The sequence below is a fragment of the Mobula hypostoma genome, chromosome 9 (genome assembly GCF_963921235.1).
Source record: "Mobula hypostoma chromosome 9, sMobHyp1.1, whole genome shotgun sequence".
NCBI lineage: Eukaryota > Metazoa > Chordata > Chondrichthyes > Myliobatiformes > Myliobatidae > Mobula > Mobula hypostoma.
Genome location: NC_086105.1, coordinates 8,369,367 through 8,384,691, shown reverse-complemented (window position 1 = coordinate 8,384,691; position 15,325 = coordinate 8,369,367). Strand labels below are relative to the sequence as shown.

The following is a 15,325-nucleotide window of genomic DNA, read 5'->3' as shown; positions in this document are numbered from 1 at the left end:
ATCATTAAGGACCCACATTTCCCAGCACATGCTCTCCTCTCATTGCTACCATCAGGGAGGAGATAGAAGAGTCTGAAGACACACACTCAGTGTTTGAGGAACAACTTCTTCCCCTCTGCCATCAGATTTCTGAATGGGTGATGAACCTCTCTAATTTTGCTCTTTTTGCACTACTTGTTCAATGTATACAGTGGATTCTGGTTAACTAGGGCACGTCGGCAACCAGTGTATTCTGGCCCAGATATGCAGCTGCACCAATTAGCCGAAGTCTTGTGAAAATAGTTAAAATAGTATACTAAGGACAAACTAATTTTAACTGTGTAACAAATTATGTATTTAAATGAAATACAGAACAAATTAGAACAATATTAATATTACTACAGTACCATAAAACAGTATTAGCTTCTATTAGTTATCGATGGAGGAATTCATCCAGTATCTGCTGCCGTTTTCCTTTGATTAACTATAAATGAACAAAATCAGTGCAGACGGCTAGGCTTTCATACAATGCCTTTGACGAATGCATCTTCCAAATCTGCAATTTCAAAGTAACATTCAAGATGATTATTGATATTGTACCTTCAAATTCATTATATAGCTCCTAACCTGCTGAAGTAGTGAAATTGTTTCCTTTTCACTCCCGGCTGTTTCTCACCTCTACAAATCCTGAATGCTTGAAACAGCAGTGAGCGAAACAAGTAATTCAGAATTGTCTTAATGTTTATTTCTCACCAATTACCAGTGACAAATAGCACTGCTTTTTGAACACAAACACACACGATTGATGCTATTTAAAAACTGTTCATTCTAAGCAAGCTGTAGTATCTAACGGCCAGACAAGTGCATGTGACTGACGCTAGTTAGAAACTGTTTGTCAACAGTCTTCTGTCCCAATTAAGTGGCATCATTCATTGTTCATTCTGTGCCATATTGTATGATGTGGGCGATCATGAACTTTCCATGACCGTGTTTGTTCTACAGAAGTGGTTTGCCATTGCCTTCTTCTGGTCAGTGTCTTTACCAGATGGGTGACCCCAGCCATTATCAATACTCTTCAGAGTTTGTCTGCCTGGCGTCAGTGGTCACATATCCAGGCCTTGTGATATGTACCAGCTGCTCATACGACCATCCACCACCTGCTCCCATGGCCTCATGTGACTCTGATCAGGGGGATAAGCCGGTGCTACACCTTGCCCAAGGGTGACCTGCAAGCTAGCGGAGGGAAGGAACGCCTTACACCTCCTTTGGTGCTCATATATCTCCACACCGCTACCCTAAGCGGCATGATGTCCCAAATAAACGAAGGGAATCCTAACTATTTTCTGGATTTTCCACTGAGGCAAGGGGAGAAAAAAAACCAGAGGACATGGGTTAAGGGTGAGGGGGGAAAAGTTTAAAGGGAACATTGGGGGGGGGCTTCTTCACACAGAGAGTGGTGGGAGTATGGAATGAGCTGCCAGACGAGGTGGTAAATGCGGGTTCTTTTTTAACATTTAAGAATAAATTGGACAGATACATGGATGGGAGGTGTATGGAGGGATATGGTCCGTGTGCAGGTCAGTGGGACTAGGCAGAAAATGGTTCGGCACAGCCAAGAAGGGCCAAAAGGCCTGTTTCTGTGCTGTGGTTTCTATGGTTCTATGGATTAGTATTTTTACGACAGATATGAAACCTGATTCTGAATCTGATTCTTCTGTGAGCCAGTAAGACTTAACATAAATAGGGTGGTGCATTCTGGGTACTGCATTACACTGGGAAATCCAACAATGACATTCTGGGACCTTTGTAACACAATACTCCCAGGACTTTTAATAGTGACATTTATGTTACATACAACATTGCTTTAATGATACTAAACTTTTGGCAGATACTCTTTGAGTTATCTATGGATCCAAAAATATTGTGTGGGACATTTTGCGATGTATTTTGCCTTTGAAGAAATCTTCAAAGAAATGTTCACAGTTCAATTTTACCTTTTGTTTCAGGCAATGGAAATGGATGTGAAAAAAATGAACGTCACTTTACTTCGGATATTCCGTGAAGGAATAGCTGCTGCCTTGGGACTTTTTCCACAGCAAGTTCATATTAATCACCTTAACGTAAGTCACCTTTACAAACATTCTAATTTACAGATAGTGGCACTACGCCAAGTTGTATTCTAGAAGTGGTTCAGACATAAATGATGCAGGGTGCTTGTAATCTGCATTTGAAGGTAGGAAAAAAAACCTAATATTTTAACAAAGCAAGTAAAGCTAACTGCTCTTTCACTCAGCAGCTGCAAGATCAAGGTCATGTACCAACTTATCCCTGCTGTATTCCACTGCCATTTGACATTAAAAATTCAGTATGAGACCATGGAAAATAAGGACCACTTCCCATATTTCAGGAGCCTCTTCCTCGGAGAAGGCAGACATTGGTGATGAAATTCATCACTGTCTTTGATGAGCCAGATTGGCTTTTCATTGACTGAGGGAAATAGTATTTGAAGTTGAAGACCTTAAGCCTAGCACAAAAGGCATCATCTGCCTGGCAGGACTGATCCCTCCATCGTCACATTGAAACCTACTGAATATTGAAGGTGAGGACATAGAGAGGATGGCTCCTATAGTGGACGAGTGTAGGACCAGAGAGCACAGCCTCAGAATAGAAGGACGTCCCTTTATAACAGAGATGAGGTGGAATTTCTTTAGCCAGAGGGTGTTGAATCTGTGGAATTCATTTCCACAGATGGCCGTGGAGGTCAAGTCATTGGGTATATTTAAAGAGGAAGCTGACGGGTTCTTGATCATTATGGTTGTCAAAAGTTATGGGGAGCAGACGGGAGAATAGAGTTGATAGGGAAAATAAATCATTCTTGATCTACGGTGGAGCAGACTGAATTGTCTAATTCTGCTCCTATGTCTTATGGTCTTATACGCTTCTGAAAAGGTATCTCAAAGCACTGGGAAAAATGCATTCAGTGTTTTCGTCTGCAAAACCCTCCAAATTCATTGGATGGCAAGCAAATCCATATTAGTGCCCTTTCTCAGGCTAATATCTCCAACACCTAGACTTTGTATATACTCAGGAACTAAGCTGGGCGGCCCGTGTTGTTTGAATGCCTAACATCTGACTCCAAAACACACAACTTATTCTGAGCACTGGCACAGGAGGTTACCAGTACTCTCCTACGAGAGTGAGCTCAAAGCTTTCTCAAAGAAGTGGAACTTCCCTACTGACTCCTTGGAACCTCTGGCCCATGATCACTCAAAGAGGAGAGGGAGCGTTCAGGATGGTGAGGAGGAACATTGATTTAAAGTCAAAGTCGAGTCATCTTCGCAAGTATGCGTATGGAAATATGGCAGCAGTAACCTCAGGCACACGGCATCATAGTCATTGGCCACTTTATTAGGTACCTCTTGTTGGGCACGTGTCCAAGTGGGTAAGGCGTTCGTCTAGTTACCTCAGGGTCGCTAGTTCGAGCCTCAGCTGTGGCAGCGTGTTTGTGCCCTTGAGCAAGGCACTTAACCACACATTGCTCTAGTCTGTGCAAGGAGTGGCGCCCCACACAGATTTCCAATCTGCGCCTTGTAAGGCATGAAAATGCCCGATGCAGGCCTCTCATGGTCTGAGTCGACGTTCCTATCCTGTACTTAATAACGTGGCCACTATAAGTTCGTGGTTATCGTATCAGCTACTGTAGCCCAACCACTTTAAGGTTTGATATGTTGTGCATTCAGAGATGCTCTTCTGCTACCACTGTTGTAACATGTGGTTATTTGAGTTACTTTTGCCGTCCTGTCAGCTTGAACCAGTGTGGCTATTTTCCTCTGACATTTCTCATTAACAAGGTATTTTTGCCCAAGAACTGGATGTTTTTGGTTTCGCACAAGATTCTCATTTTCTGAGATAGTCAAGTCACCCTACCTGACATCAACACTCATTCCTTGGTCAGTCAGTTAATCACATTTCTTCCCCATTCTGAACAAAAACTGAACCTCTTGACCATGTCTGCATGCTTTTATGCATTGAGCTGCTGCCACATGATTGGCTGATTAGATACTTGCATTAACAAACAGGTGTGCATGTGTATCTAATACAGTGGCCACTGGGTGTATATCACGAGCATGGGGAAGCCTTGTGTAGGCAATGGAAGGGGCAAAATCATCTCTCAGAAAACCTTTCAGTCACCTCCTGCTCCAGCTCCGGTAGAGTTTCCACTTCCCACTTCAGCCTCATCAGTCACGTCAGAATCCACAATACTCGCTGCTGCCTGTAAGAGGTTTGTACGTTCTCCCTGACCTTCCTTTCACAGTCCAACGATGTTCTGGTTGGTAGGTTAATCAGTCATTCTAAATTGTCCTGAGATTAGGTGAGGGTTAAATCGGGGGTTGCTAGGCGACACAGCCTCAAGGGCTGGAAGGGCCTGTTTTGTACTGTATCTCAATAAATAAATCGATAGAGTGGAGTAAGTCATCCTCACACCTGAGGGACTGCCTGAGAAGAAGATATTGAAAATAAGTCAAGTATAACATTGCCTTTGATGCATGTAACACTGCCACTGTTAAGATGATCTAACCAACTTGGCAAAATTATTCACATGATCAAATATCGCCGATCAGGAACGGAAATCAATCCTTAGTGAGCAAATTCTACTTTCCTGCCAAAAGGCAAATTAGTAGAGCATATCAGTTTTATACCAAATCACTGGCAGCTACTTGAAACCCAGAGAATAGCTAATGTAGACTCGATGTAAAAAAAATTATATGTAGATATACTGCTGCTGCATAACAACAAATTTCATGACATATGGGTACTAGCCTCCGCAATATACAAGTTATCTTCAAGGAACGGTGCCTCGAGAGGACTGAATCCATCATTAAGGACCCCCTCCACCCAGGACGTGCCCTCTTTGCACTGTTACCAACAGGAAGGAGGGACAGAGGCCTGAAGGCACTCACTCAGTGATTCAGGAACAGGCTCTTCCCCTCTGCCATTCGAGTTCTGAAAGGACATTGAACCCATGAACACTACCTCACCACTTCTTATTTCTGCTTTTGCACTCCTTGTTTAATTTAGCTATTAAATATACACATATATACTTACTGTTTTTTCTATATTTATCATGTATTACATTGTACTGCTGTTACAAAGTTAATAAATTTCACGGCATGTGCTGGTAAACGTGATTCTGATTCTGATAAGGATTAATCAAAGCCTCTATGTGCAGAGCCTTATGAAAAATACTCAGTACAAAAGTTCAAAGTAAATTTATTATCCAAGTACATGTTTATCACCATATACAACCCTGAGATTCACTTTCTTGCAACCATCTTCAAAAACCATTAATAGAATCAATGAAAGGCCGCACCCAACAGGATAAACAAGCAACCAATGTGCAAAAGACAACAAACTTTGCAAATATGAAGGAAAACAAAGGAATAATAAAGTGAATAAATAAGCAATAAACAGTTCCATTCTCCCTACAGTCTGCTTGTATTTTTTTTACAATCTAACAGTTTTATTATTCACTTTTGGCATGGATGTGACATCTAAGTGAGTCCTATCAGATTTTTGTTTGCAAGTACCTTTGGAAATTTGACCCTGCACTCCCAATGAAATTATTTATTTCTGTTAATATGCAGAAAACTAAGATTTAGATTGTGGGAATTGTTTATGCAGTTATATTATTGTCATTGACTTCAGATGCTGGAATGTGGAGTGAAAATCGAACAGCTGGAGGAATTCAGCAGGTCAAGTCTCTGTGCAGGCAAAGCGATAGACAATGTTTCTGGTCAAGACCTTGCATCAGGTCTGAGAGTATAGAGGGGAGATAGCCAATAGGAAGAGGTGAGAGTGAGGGGTGAGGCGGGAGCTGGCAGGAGATTGGTGGAAACGGGTGAGGAGGGAGATGATGGACAGTTGGAACTGGGTGGGAGAGGAGAAAGGGCGTAGAGACAGTGGCTGTTGGGTGGAGACAGCTAAGGTGAGAGAGGAAAAGGGGGGAAGATCAATACAGGTGGGGGGTGGTCTGGTAAAGACAGAGGCTGGAAGATAACATTTGGGAACAAAAGAGCCTGCAAATGTTGGAATTTGATAAGTAAGGAAGATGATGAGTGGAAACAGATAGGGGAAGGATGTGGGACAGATGGAACAAGTTGGGGTGTGGTGTGGGGATTGAGGAGATATGAGAACCAGTATGTGTGTGATAGGCAGGTGGGGGAAGGCCATGAACCGGGTTATGGTGGTGGTGGTTGGTGGGGAGAGGGAAAACCAGATGGAGAGGGAGAGGATCAGAGCGTGAGCCATCTGAAATTGGAAAATGCACAATTAAAATCAGAACCAGAAACAGGTTCCTTATCACTGATAAGTGTTATGAAATGTGTTGTTTTGAGGCAGCAGCACAGTGCACTATATAAAAGTTAAGATGTTACAGCAAGAAATGTGTTTTAAAGATAAATAAGTAGCGATAAACAAGAGGAAATTAGAGAGTTCGTGGACCATTCAGAAATCCAATGGTGGAGGGAAGAAACTGTTCCTGAAACACTGATTATGTGGCTTCAGGCTCCTGTTCCTTCTCCCTGATGATAGCAATGAGAAGAGGTGCTAGGGGTCCTTAATGATGGATGTTGCCTTTTTAAGGCATTATCTTTTGAAGATTTCCTCGATGGTGTTCAGTCTCCATACTACTGGATCATAGACTACCGAGGCAGAATATGATGTGCTACTCTTACAGCTTGTGTTTGCCCTGTTAAATTATTATCATATTTTTATTTTTGGAAAAATACGCAGGTAAAGAAAAACTGCATTGAATTTTATATATCGCCAATGAATCGTAGAAGTGGAACATTAGATCCAATACCTTCTGAAGAAGTGATACAATTGCTCAATGTGAATATGATGCATCAGAGTCTCTCAAAATTTGGCATCACACAAGTTACCCCCGAGGTAAGAGTGATTTACCTTTGATCTTTTGACTGGGGAATCTCAGCAGCTCTGTAAGTACTTTGGAAAACTGGAAGACTGAGCCGCATGGTTGAAAGCTAAGCTGCTTGATAAGATGATGTATTTTCCCTTGTTCATTACTTATTTAATGCTCAAGAAAAATTAACTTGCTGACCATTATATCTCTGGCGTTTAGGGCAGCAATGTAGGTCCTCCATCTCTGGTAGTGTTCAGAGCTTCCTTCATCATGTCAGTAGCCTCCTCTCAGTTTTCACTGCTGTCAGTCATGCAAGTCCTAGGTGGAGACTCAGGAATACCGTCACACTCATATCTAAAAGGATTCTTCATTGTTGTTTCTGTAACAATTTTGTTTAACCAGTCAGGGTTGTTAGTCATAAGCTGAAGTTCTGAACCAGGAGGACTGGTAGACCACTCTTAGTCTGGCTTCTACCCTTGACCTGTTTGGCATGAGTGATACTATCAAGAGTCAAAGCATAAAGCCCAGACTCCAGCCAACATAGCTCTGCAGGTCATTGAGGCACACAAGTCTCTAAACCACAACTAGGTTCAAAGTTCAAAGTAAATTTTATTATCAAAGTACATGTGTGTCATCATATAAAACCCGATTCATTTTTTTTTCTGTCAGCATACTCAACAACTCTATAGATCAGTAACTATAACAGGACCAATGGAAGATCAACCAGAAGGCAACAAACTGTGCAAATGCAAATATAAATTAACAGCAATAATTAACGAGAACATGAGATAAAGAGTTCTTGAAGTGAAATCACTGGTTGTGGGAACATCTCAATAAGTGAGTGTAATTATTCCCTTTTGTTCAAGAGCCTGATGGTTGTGGGGTAGCAACTGTTCTTGAACCTGGCCGTGTAAGTTCTGAGGCTCATATACCTTCTACCTAATGGCAGCAGTGAGAAAAGAGCATGGCCTGGGTGGTGGGGATCTCTGATGATGGATGCTGCTTTCCTATGACAGCGTTTCATGTAGATGTGCTCAATGGTTGAAGGAGCTTTACCTGAGATGTACTGGCAGAATCCAATACCTTTTGGAGGATTTTCTGTTTCCATACCAGGCTGTGATACAACCAGTCAATACACTCTCCACTGCACATCTATAGAAGTTTATCACCAAGGTTTAGATGTCATGTCGAATTTCCACAGACCCCCTAAGGAAATAAAGGCACTGCTGTGCTTCTTCACAATTGCAAGTATGTGCTGGGCCCAGGTCAGATCCTCTGGCATAGTAACACCCAGGAATTTAAAGTTGTTAACCCTCTCCTCCTCTGATCCTCTGATGGGGACTGGCTCATGAACATCTGGTTTCCCTTTCCTGAAGTCTACAATCAGTTCTTTGGTCTTGCTGACATTGACTTAGAATTGTTATGACACCACTCAGACAAATTTTCAGTCTCCTTCCTGTATGCTGATTCATCACCGCCTTTGATTTGGGCAACAACAGTGGTGTCATCAGCAAACCTGGAGGAATAAAGGTCAAGGCAATGAAGAATTGGACAGTAGACAGCAAAACATATTGTACAACAAATTATTCTCTGATTTAGCAAATCAAGTAATCAGCTGGTTTTGGGGTACTCCAAGCGGCAACTCAGTATATCGTTAAGGGTTTGATGGATGTCTAAACCTGTGTTTGTTTCGTCTCTTATGTAGAGATCAAATTGTTTCAGGATAGCTTAATAAATATACCTCCGAAAAAAAAGATTCAAAGTGCATTTATTATCAAAGTTGTATGTAGTTTATAACTCTGAGATTCGTCTTCTCCAGAAAGTCACGAAGCGAAGAAAACCATGGAAGTTGTTCAAACAAAAACATCAACCCGACCCCACACAGAAAAACCCAAATCTCTCAAACAGCAACATGATCACCCTCCCTCTCCCATGTAAAAATTAACATCAAAGATTTCAAAGGTGCACTTAATGTCAGAGGAAATATTTACAATATACATCCTGAGATGCTTTTTCTTCACAACCGTCCACGAAAACAGAGCAGTGCCCCAAAGAATGAACTACAGTTAAATGTTAGAACCCCAAAGCCCCCCTAGGTACCCCTCCCACACATAAGGAGCAGCAAGCAACAATCCCCCCTCCCAAACCAGTACAAGAGCATTGGTGGCCCCCACCAAGCACTCAAGCATACAGTAAAGCATCAATAAAGACACAGACTTGCAGTGTCCCAAAGACTGTTCGTTCACCTGGTAATTTGACATACCACAGGCTCTCTCTCTCCCTAATAAGGGAGAAAGAAATGTCTCCATTTCACAGGGAGAGGGGAGACATAACAAACAACTCATTGATTTATGATGTTAAAAGACCGTTGCGTCACTTTTTCCGAGCTCAGTGCCCAAAGAACACAGGTCTCTGGGCACACAGCCAGCAGCCAACTTGCCACTTTTGATCTTCCATCTCCCATGACACACCGATTCCCTACGGAGGCACCAACCACAAGTCTGCCCGCCTCCAGAGCCATGAAATCCCAGAACTCCAAAGGCGAGCTAATCTTCTAGGCCACATCCTTGGTATCTCGAATAATGGCTGTTTGTGAGACCCTGAGAGTGGGTCCCATTCCCGCAACGAACTGAAGTCGGTGTGTAACTCTGGGTCAGGGTCTTCAAAAGAACCTTGAAAGGGAAAAATAGAGATATTAAAGAGAGAAGTAGAACTGTTTCCGAAGATGGAAGCAAAGGAGTCGCCGTTAGGCACCCTTGGTTCCATTATGTTTAGAAAACTAACATATTTCAAATGGAACTAAAAATATTTGGAAAATAATGACTCAATATCAAATGTAGGACAGCTTACTCCTAATGTTCATCATGCTCCTTATTGTATATCTGAAGACAAAAGGCGGAGGATGGCAGAAGGCGAACTGTATGGTCCTGGTCTTGTCCTGTGCCATACGGGCCATTGGTAAACCTCTACCAGCTGCTAGCCACGGGTAAGGTAGATAGAGCTACGTAGATGCAGAGTGAAGCCCTGTAACAGCACAATTAGTAAACTTGCTTCCCATTTATTGATACTCTCCTTGTGAAATTGGGCTTTGCTAGGCTAACTGCATCCAGGATATCAAGTTTAGATAATAAACGAGTGAACTGGTGCGGGCAGTCGACTGGCGTGGGCAGCTGGTTTGGTCAGGGTTTTCAGCACAGCTTGGAGTCCAAATGTGTGCAGCCAAATGCACAGCTCCATGATAACCTCGGGATCGGTTACAAATGCACATGATATCTAATGTTCTAAAATAGTTTAACATACTGCTGAAAGCAGTTTTTGATGGTAAAAAGCAACTTTTCTTCTTGCAGCTGCACAATTTTCAGTGAGATGAATGGATTTGCAGATTCCGTGCCAGCTGTACACTGGAGCAGATTCCCCAGAGTAAATGCGGGGAATTCCAGTAAGATCCTGCCCTGCCTTTGAACTCCAGGTCAGGGTGCAGCCAGGAAATCAGCAACAAAACTCAATTAGTCAATCAAGGACTCTTGTGTTTGCGTGGGAATCCTGAACAAGCCAGCATACAAGTGCCGCCACTTATAATGCCAGATCATAACAAAATCCAAGCCCTTTTTTTAAACAATGCTCTTGTAAGGTGAAAGGTGACCATACAGAAACCTACAGTTTCTGTAAAAAGAGGATCAGTGATGGGTGCATGGAATTCACTGCCAGCAAAGATGGTAGAGCTGGATTCAGTAGGGTCTTTTAAGAGACCCTTGGATAGGTACGTGGGGCTTAGAAAGATAGAGAACTATGCGATAGGGAAATTCCAGGCAGTTTCTAGGGTAGGTTATATGGTCAGCATAACATTGTCAGCCGAAGGACCTGTAATGTGCTGTAGATTTCTATGTTCCAGTTTCAAAGTAAGTTTATTATCGCAGTGTGTCTACCTACATTATACTCATGACTGTGAGGCTAAGTACAGCTCCAAAACCATTTACGTTTGCAGGTGACACCACTGTTGTTGGCCAAGTCGTAGGAGGTGACGAATCAGCAAACAGGAGTGAAATGGAAAATTTGACTGAGTGATGCCACAACAACCACCCATCACTCAATGTCAGCAAAGCCAAAGAGCTGATTAATGACTCCTGGAGGAGGAAACCAGAAAGTTCATGAGCCAGGCCTTATTAGGGAATCATCTTCATCATCATGTGCCACGTCGTATGACGTGGGCGATCATGGTCCCATGACCATGAGTGTTCTTGGCAAATTTTTCTACAGAAGTGGTTTGCCATTGTCTTCTTCAGGGCAGTGTCTTTACAAGGCAGGTGACCCCAGCCATGAGCAATTCTCTTCAGAGATTGTCCGCCTGGTTTCAGTTGTCACTTAACCAGGACTTGAGGTGATATGTGCTAACTGCTCATATGACTACCAGCACCGGCTCTACGTGACCCTGATTGTGGGGGGGGGGGGCACTAAGCAGGTGCTACACCTTGCCCAAGGGTGACTGCAGGCTAACAGAGGAAAGGAGTGCCTTTGGCAGAGACGCATCGACACCCTGCCACCCACCACCTCTGATAGGGATGGGAGAAAGGATAGCGGAGTAGAGAGAATAAGAAGTTTTGGGGTAAATGGAAATGGAAACAGGAATGGAGCAACAACAAGAACCACAAATTTGCTAAGTGAACACATTTCGAGGACACAGATCAATTAAGATTAATACAGTAACAGATTAGATTTGTATGTGCTAATGAACCTGCAAATTCATGCGACAACAGTTCACCGTGGCTAATGAATAATTAACGTGGCAGCAGGGATCAGAAGGACAGGAAACTCTACGGCAGAGGCCTACTGAGAAATTAATCAATAGAGCCACGGGTGCAACCTCGAAAGAATGAATTAATTGGCTTAGGTACGGTAGAAATTTTTAAAAAATTAATGGCACAGCTGGCAAGTGTTCAAAGAATAGAAAGCTTAGTGGTGCACTGAGTAAGCAGGTGCAATGGCCGTTAAATATTCCCTATACATCAGTGAGTCCCCCACTGTCAAAATCCTGGGCCACGGAACTTAAACTCTGTTGGACCAACTTCAGAATCAGGATCCGGATCAGCTTTAATATCACCGGCATATGTCATGAAATTTATTAACCTTATGGCATCAGTGCAGTGCAATACGCAATAATATAGAAACAAAAAATAAATGAACTACAGTAAGGATATATGTATATGAAATGGTTAAATTAATAATAGTAGTGCAAAACGGAAATAATAAAAAAGTGAGGTGGAGTTCATGGGTTTAACGTCCACTTAGAAATCAGATGGCAAAGCAGAAGGAGCTGTTCCTGAATCACTGAGTGTGTGCCTTCAGGCTTCTGTACCTCCTTCCTGATGGTAACAATGAGAAGAGGGCATGTCCTGGGTGGTGGAGGTCCTTAGTAATGGATGTCGCCTTTCTGAGGCACCGCTCCTTGAAGATGTCTTGGATACTACGGAGGCTAGCACCCAAGATGGAGCTGACTAATTTTACAACTTTCTGTAGCTTCTTTCGATCCTGTGCCGTCACATTCCCCCCACCCCCATACCAGATAGTGATGCAGCCTGCCGAAATGACATCCTCATCTCCTCTCTAACCCTGCCACCAAATACAACCACCATCCAGTAACTGGGACGCCTGCATCGTCCGAGCCTCATATTCTTCTTCCCCAGCGGGTGGGGGCTTGACTCCAGAGAGCATTTCAGCCTGCAATAACTTTGGCTCTCCGCCAGTACACTTTGCCAAACTCAGCTGGTGAGCTAACTCTGCTAACAGCCATGTGAGTCAGTGGTGAGAGGGCCACCTCTCGTAAGCAACATACGTCTAGTGTCGGAATGATTTGGTGTTCAAACAAACGGAACATTGGAAATTCCAATCAAAGGATCCTCGATTTGAGCAAATAATGTGTAAATACTGCCCATGTACAATTACCAATTGGCAAAAAATAATAGATCATACACCATATAAAATTAGAAAGTAAGTATATTTACCAATTTCAGTTTTATCAAACAGTTAATAGGGGGGAAAAGGAAAGAAGAAAGTAAACGGGCCTACTACAATTATACCAGTCTAAGTGTGCATACTATGTTGAAGCTCAGGTTGTGTGTGTAATGGTCGTGTGTGTTGCTTTACTCATGGCGCTGAATTCTCATCACCAATCACAGGTAGAATGTCCCTTTGTCTCGTGAAGCATTCCTTGCATCAGGGTCTCCCATTCGGATTGGATCCTTCAGGCATCTTCCCAGATCCTCTCTGCTCCGCATCTCCTGCCAAAAGGCCACAAACCCTCCCCACTCTCTGTCACAAATCTCTCCCTGCCCAGCTCTCTCTAGAACCTTCTCCCAATTCCACCATCCTGATTGGCTGACACATTCCTAACTTGAACAACACAGTTCCTTATCTTTAGCCGAAAGCAAAACATTCTACCAGCAGGGCAACACACATCAAAGTTGCTGGTGAACGCAGCAGGCCAGGCAGCATCTCTAGGAAGAGGTACAGTCGACGTTTCGGGCCCAGACCCTTTGTCAGGACCGAGCTGCCTGGCCTGCTGCGTTCACCAGCAACTTTGATGTGTGTTGCTTGAATTTCCAACATCTGCAGAATTCCTCGTGTTTACCAGCAGGACGCACTGCTTTTACAGAAAATGATGCTAAAATGAAATAGCTTCAGCATAGCGTAGACATCTTAACCAGGGCATTGTAGATGTATACACTACACAACAAAAATCACAATATAATATATAAAGAATTTTGTATTTTTGGTACACTAAAAGAATTGGTTTTCTTGTACACAACTTCATCCTACTTCTCAAAGGTTCAGAGTAAATTTAGTATCAAAGTAAGTATATGTCACCATGTACTACCTTGAGTTTCATTTGCTTGCAGCCATCACAGCGAAACTGATAAATACAATAGAATCAATGAAAAACTACACACAAAGATTAACAACCAAAGTGCAAAATCTCCAGCTCATTTAGATCTGGTTCAAAAGTCTGTTTCTTAAAAGGAAATTATAGGCTACAGATTGCAGCAAAAGCAGTTCAGAGATGCATTTCTAGAAGTTATGTGAGCTGCCGCAAAGGTTTGCCATGTGTCACCAGCGCCGATGGATGAGAGGAATTTTTTGTCTGAGTGCTGTGAATCTTTGGATTGCTCTACTACAGAGAGTGTTAAAGGCTGGGTCATTGAATAAATTCAGGGCTTGGAGAGACAGAATTTTGGATCACGGGAGTGATCAGAATTATTGGGAGCAGGAAAGAGGGTGGAGCTGAGGCCAAGATGAAAGCAGCCGTGATCTTATTGCATAGTGGAGCAGCCTTAAGGTATGTGAAGGAAATAATTCTGGTGTGCACTTCGGAGTGTCGTATGCTTAGTAGATAGTTGGTTCTGGGTAAGAATAAGGAATTCTGCATGACTGAGTTGATGCATGTTGATTTGCTGTGGCTGTGTGTACCGGGTTTGCTTGTATCTCCATGGGCTGGAATCCTTTCAGAGTGGAAGACTGCGGACAGCTCAGCATTCTAACAGCTGTTTACCAAAGCTGGCCAGAGGATCAGCTGAGCGGGTGCTAACTTGACACCTTCTGAACCTTGGCTGAGTGACAGAATTCATCTTGGTTGTTGTACTGTTCAGGACGGTGAATATCCCTAGCTCAGGTTGAAGCATTTGATATTGCAGTGTTTGCCAAGCTTGGCAATTAGCTTGCCGAGCTTTCATCACCAGCTGAGCTGAGATCCTCAGTTTTTATAACCCCACGTCGCTTGCCTCGGTCCTGACTGGTTACCCCTTCAGTTGACCTTTCAATTCTGTTGGCTCCAGTTTCTTTGGATCTCTGTTAGTGAAGAGCAAAAATGACACCACTTTAACTGGGACACCATGCTGGTTCTGGCACAGGCAAACACGAGGCAGGCACGAGAATTTTTAGAAGTGTGGTTCTCTTCCGATCACTCTGTAAGCAAACACTTTGAAATCAATGCCATCTAGGAACCCTGAAGAGCTAAAGAAACGTGAGCCAATCGAGATCAAAGGCTGACTGAAGGGATAGCCAAGTAGGGTGAATGGAGGGGCTATATAAATGTGAACACTCCAAGGGAAAATCACTAACAACTGCATACTGAGGTTGTCACCTCAACATGATGAAATGTCTGCAAGCTAATTGCCAAGCTTGCTGTATTGTACTGCTGCACCGTGCCCATCTTTAAGTGTGCAGGCTGATGGAGGGCTTATGTAATTTAAAACCCAGAGGTCTTCCTTAAACATGGGATGAGTGCAGTTTCCCCATTACTATAGAGAATAAAACACTAAAAAAATGCAATGTTGAAAAGAGTAACATTAATCGTCTGGAGGGTTGTCAGAGGTAACAGCGGGACATCGATAGGATGCAGAACTGGGCTGAAAAGTGGCAGATGGAGTTCAA

General features: G+C 43.0%; 1 protein-coding gene across 1 annotated transcript in view; it reads left to right on the top strand.

Annotated features, from left to right (window-relative positions):
* Window positions 1-15,325, top strand: part of ptprr (protein tyrosine phosphatase receptor type R) — a 289,950-nt gene that overhangs the window by 44,623 nt on the left and 230,002 nt on the right. The window contains exons 2-3 of the mRNA XM_063057714.1: window positions 1,986-2,099; window positions 6,772-6,927. Of these exons, the coding sequence (XP_062913784.1) occupies window positions 1,989-2,099; window positions 6,772-6,927 (267 nt within the window). The 5' untranslated portion in view covers window positions 1,986-1,988. The remainder of the gene's footprint in view (window positions 1-1,985; window positions 2,100-6,771; window positions 6,928-15,325) is intronic.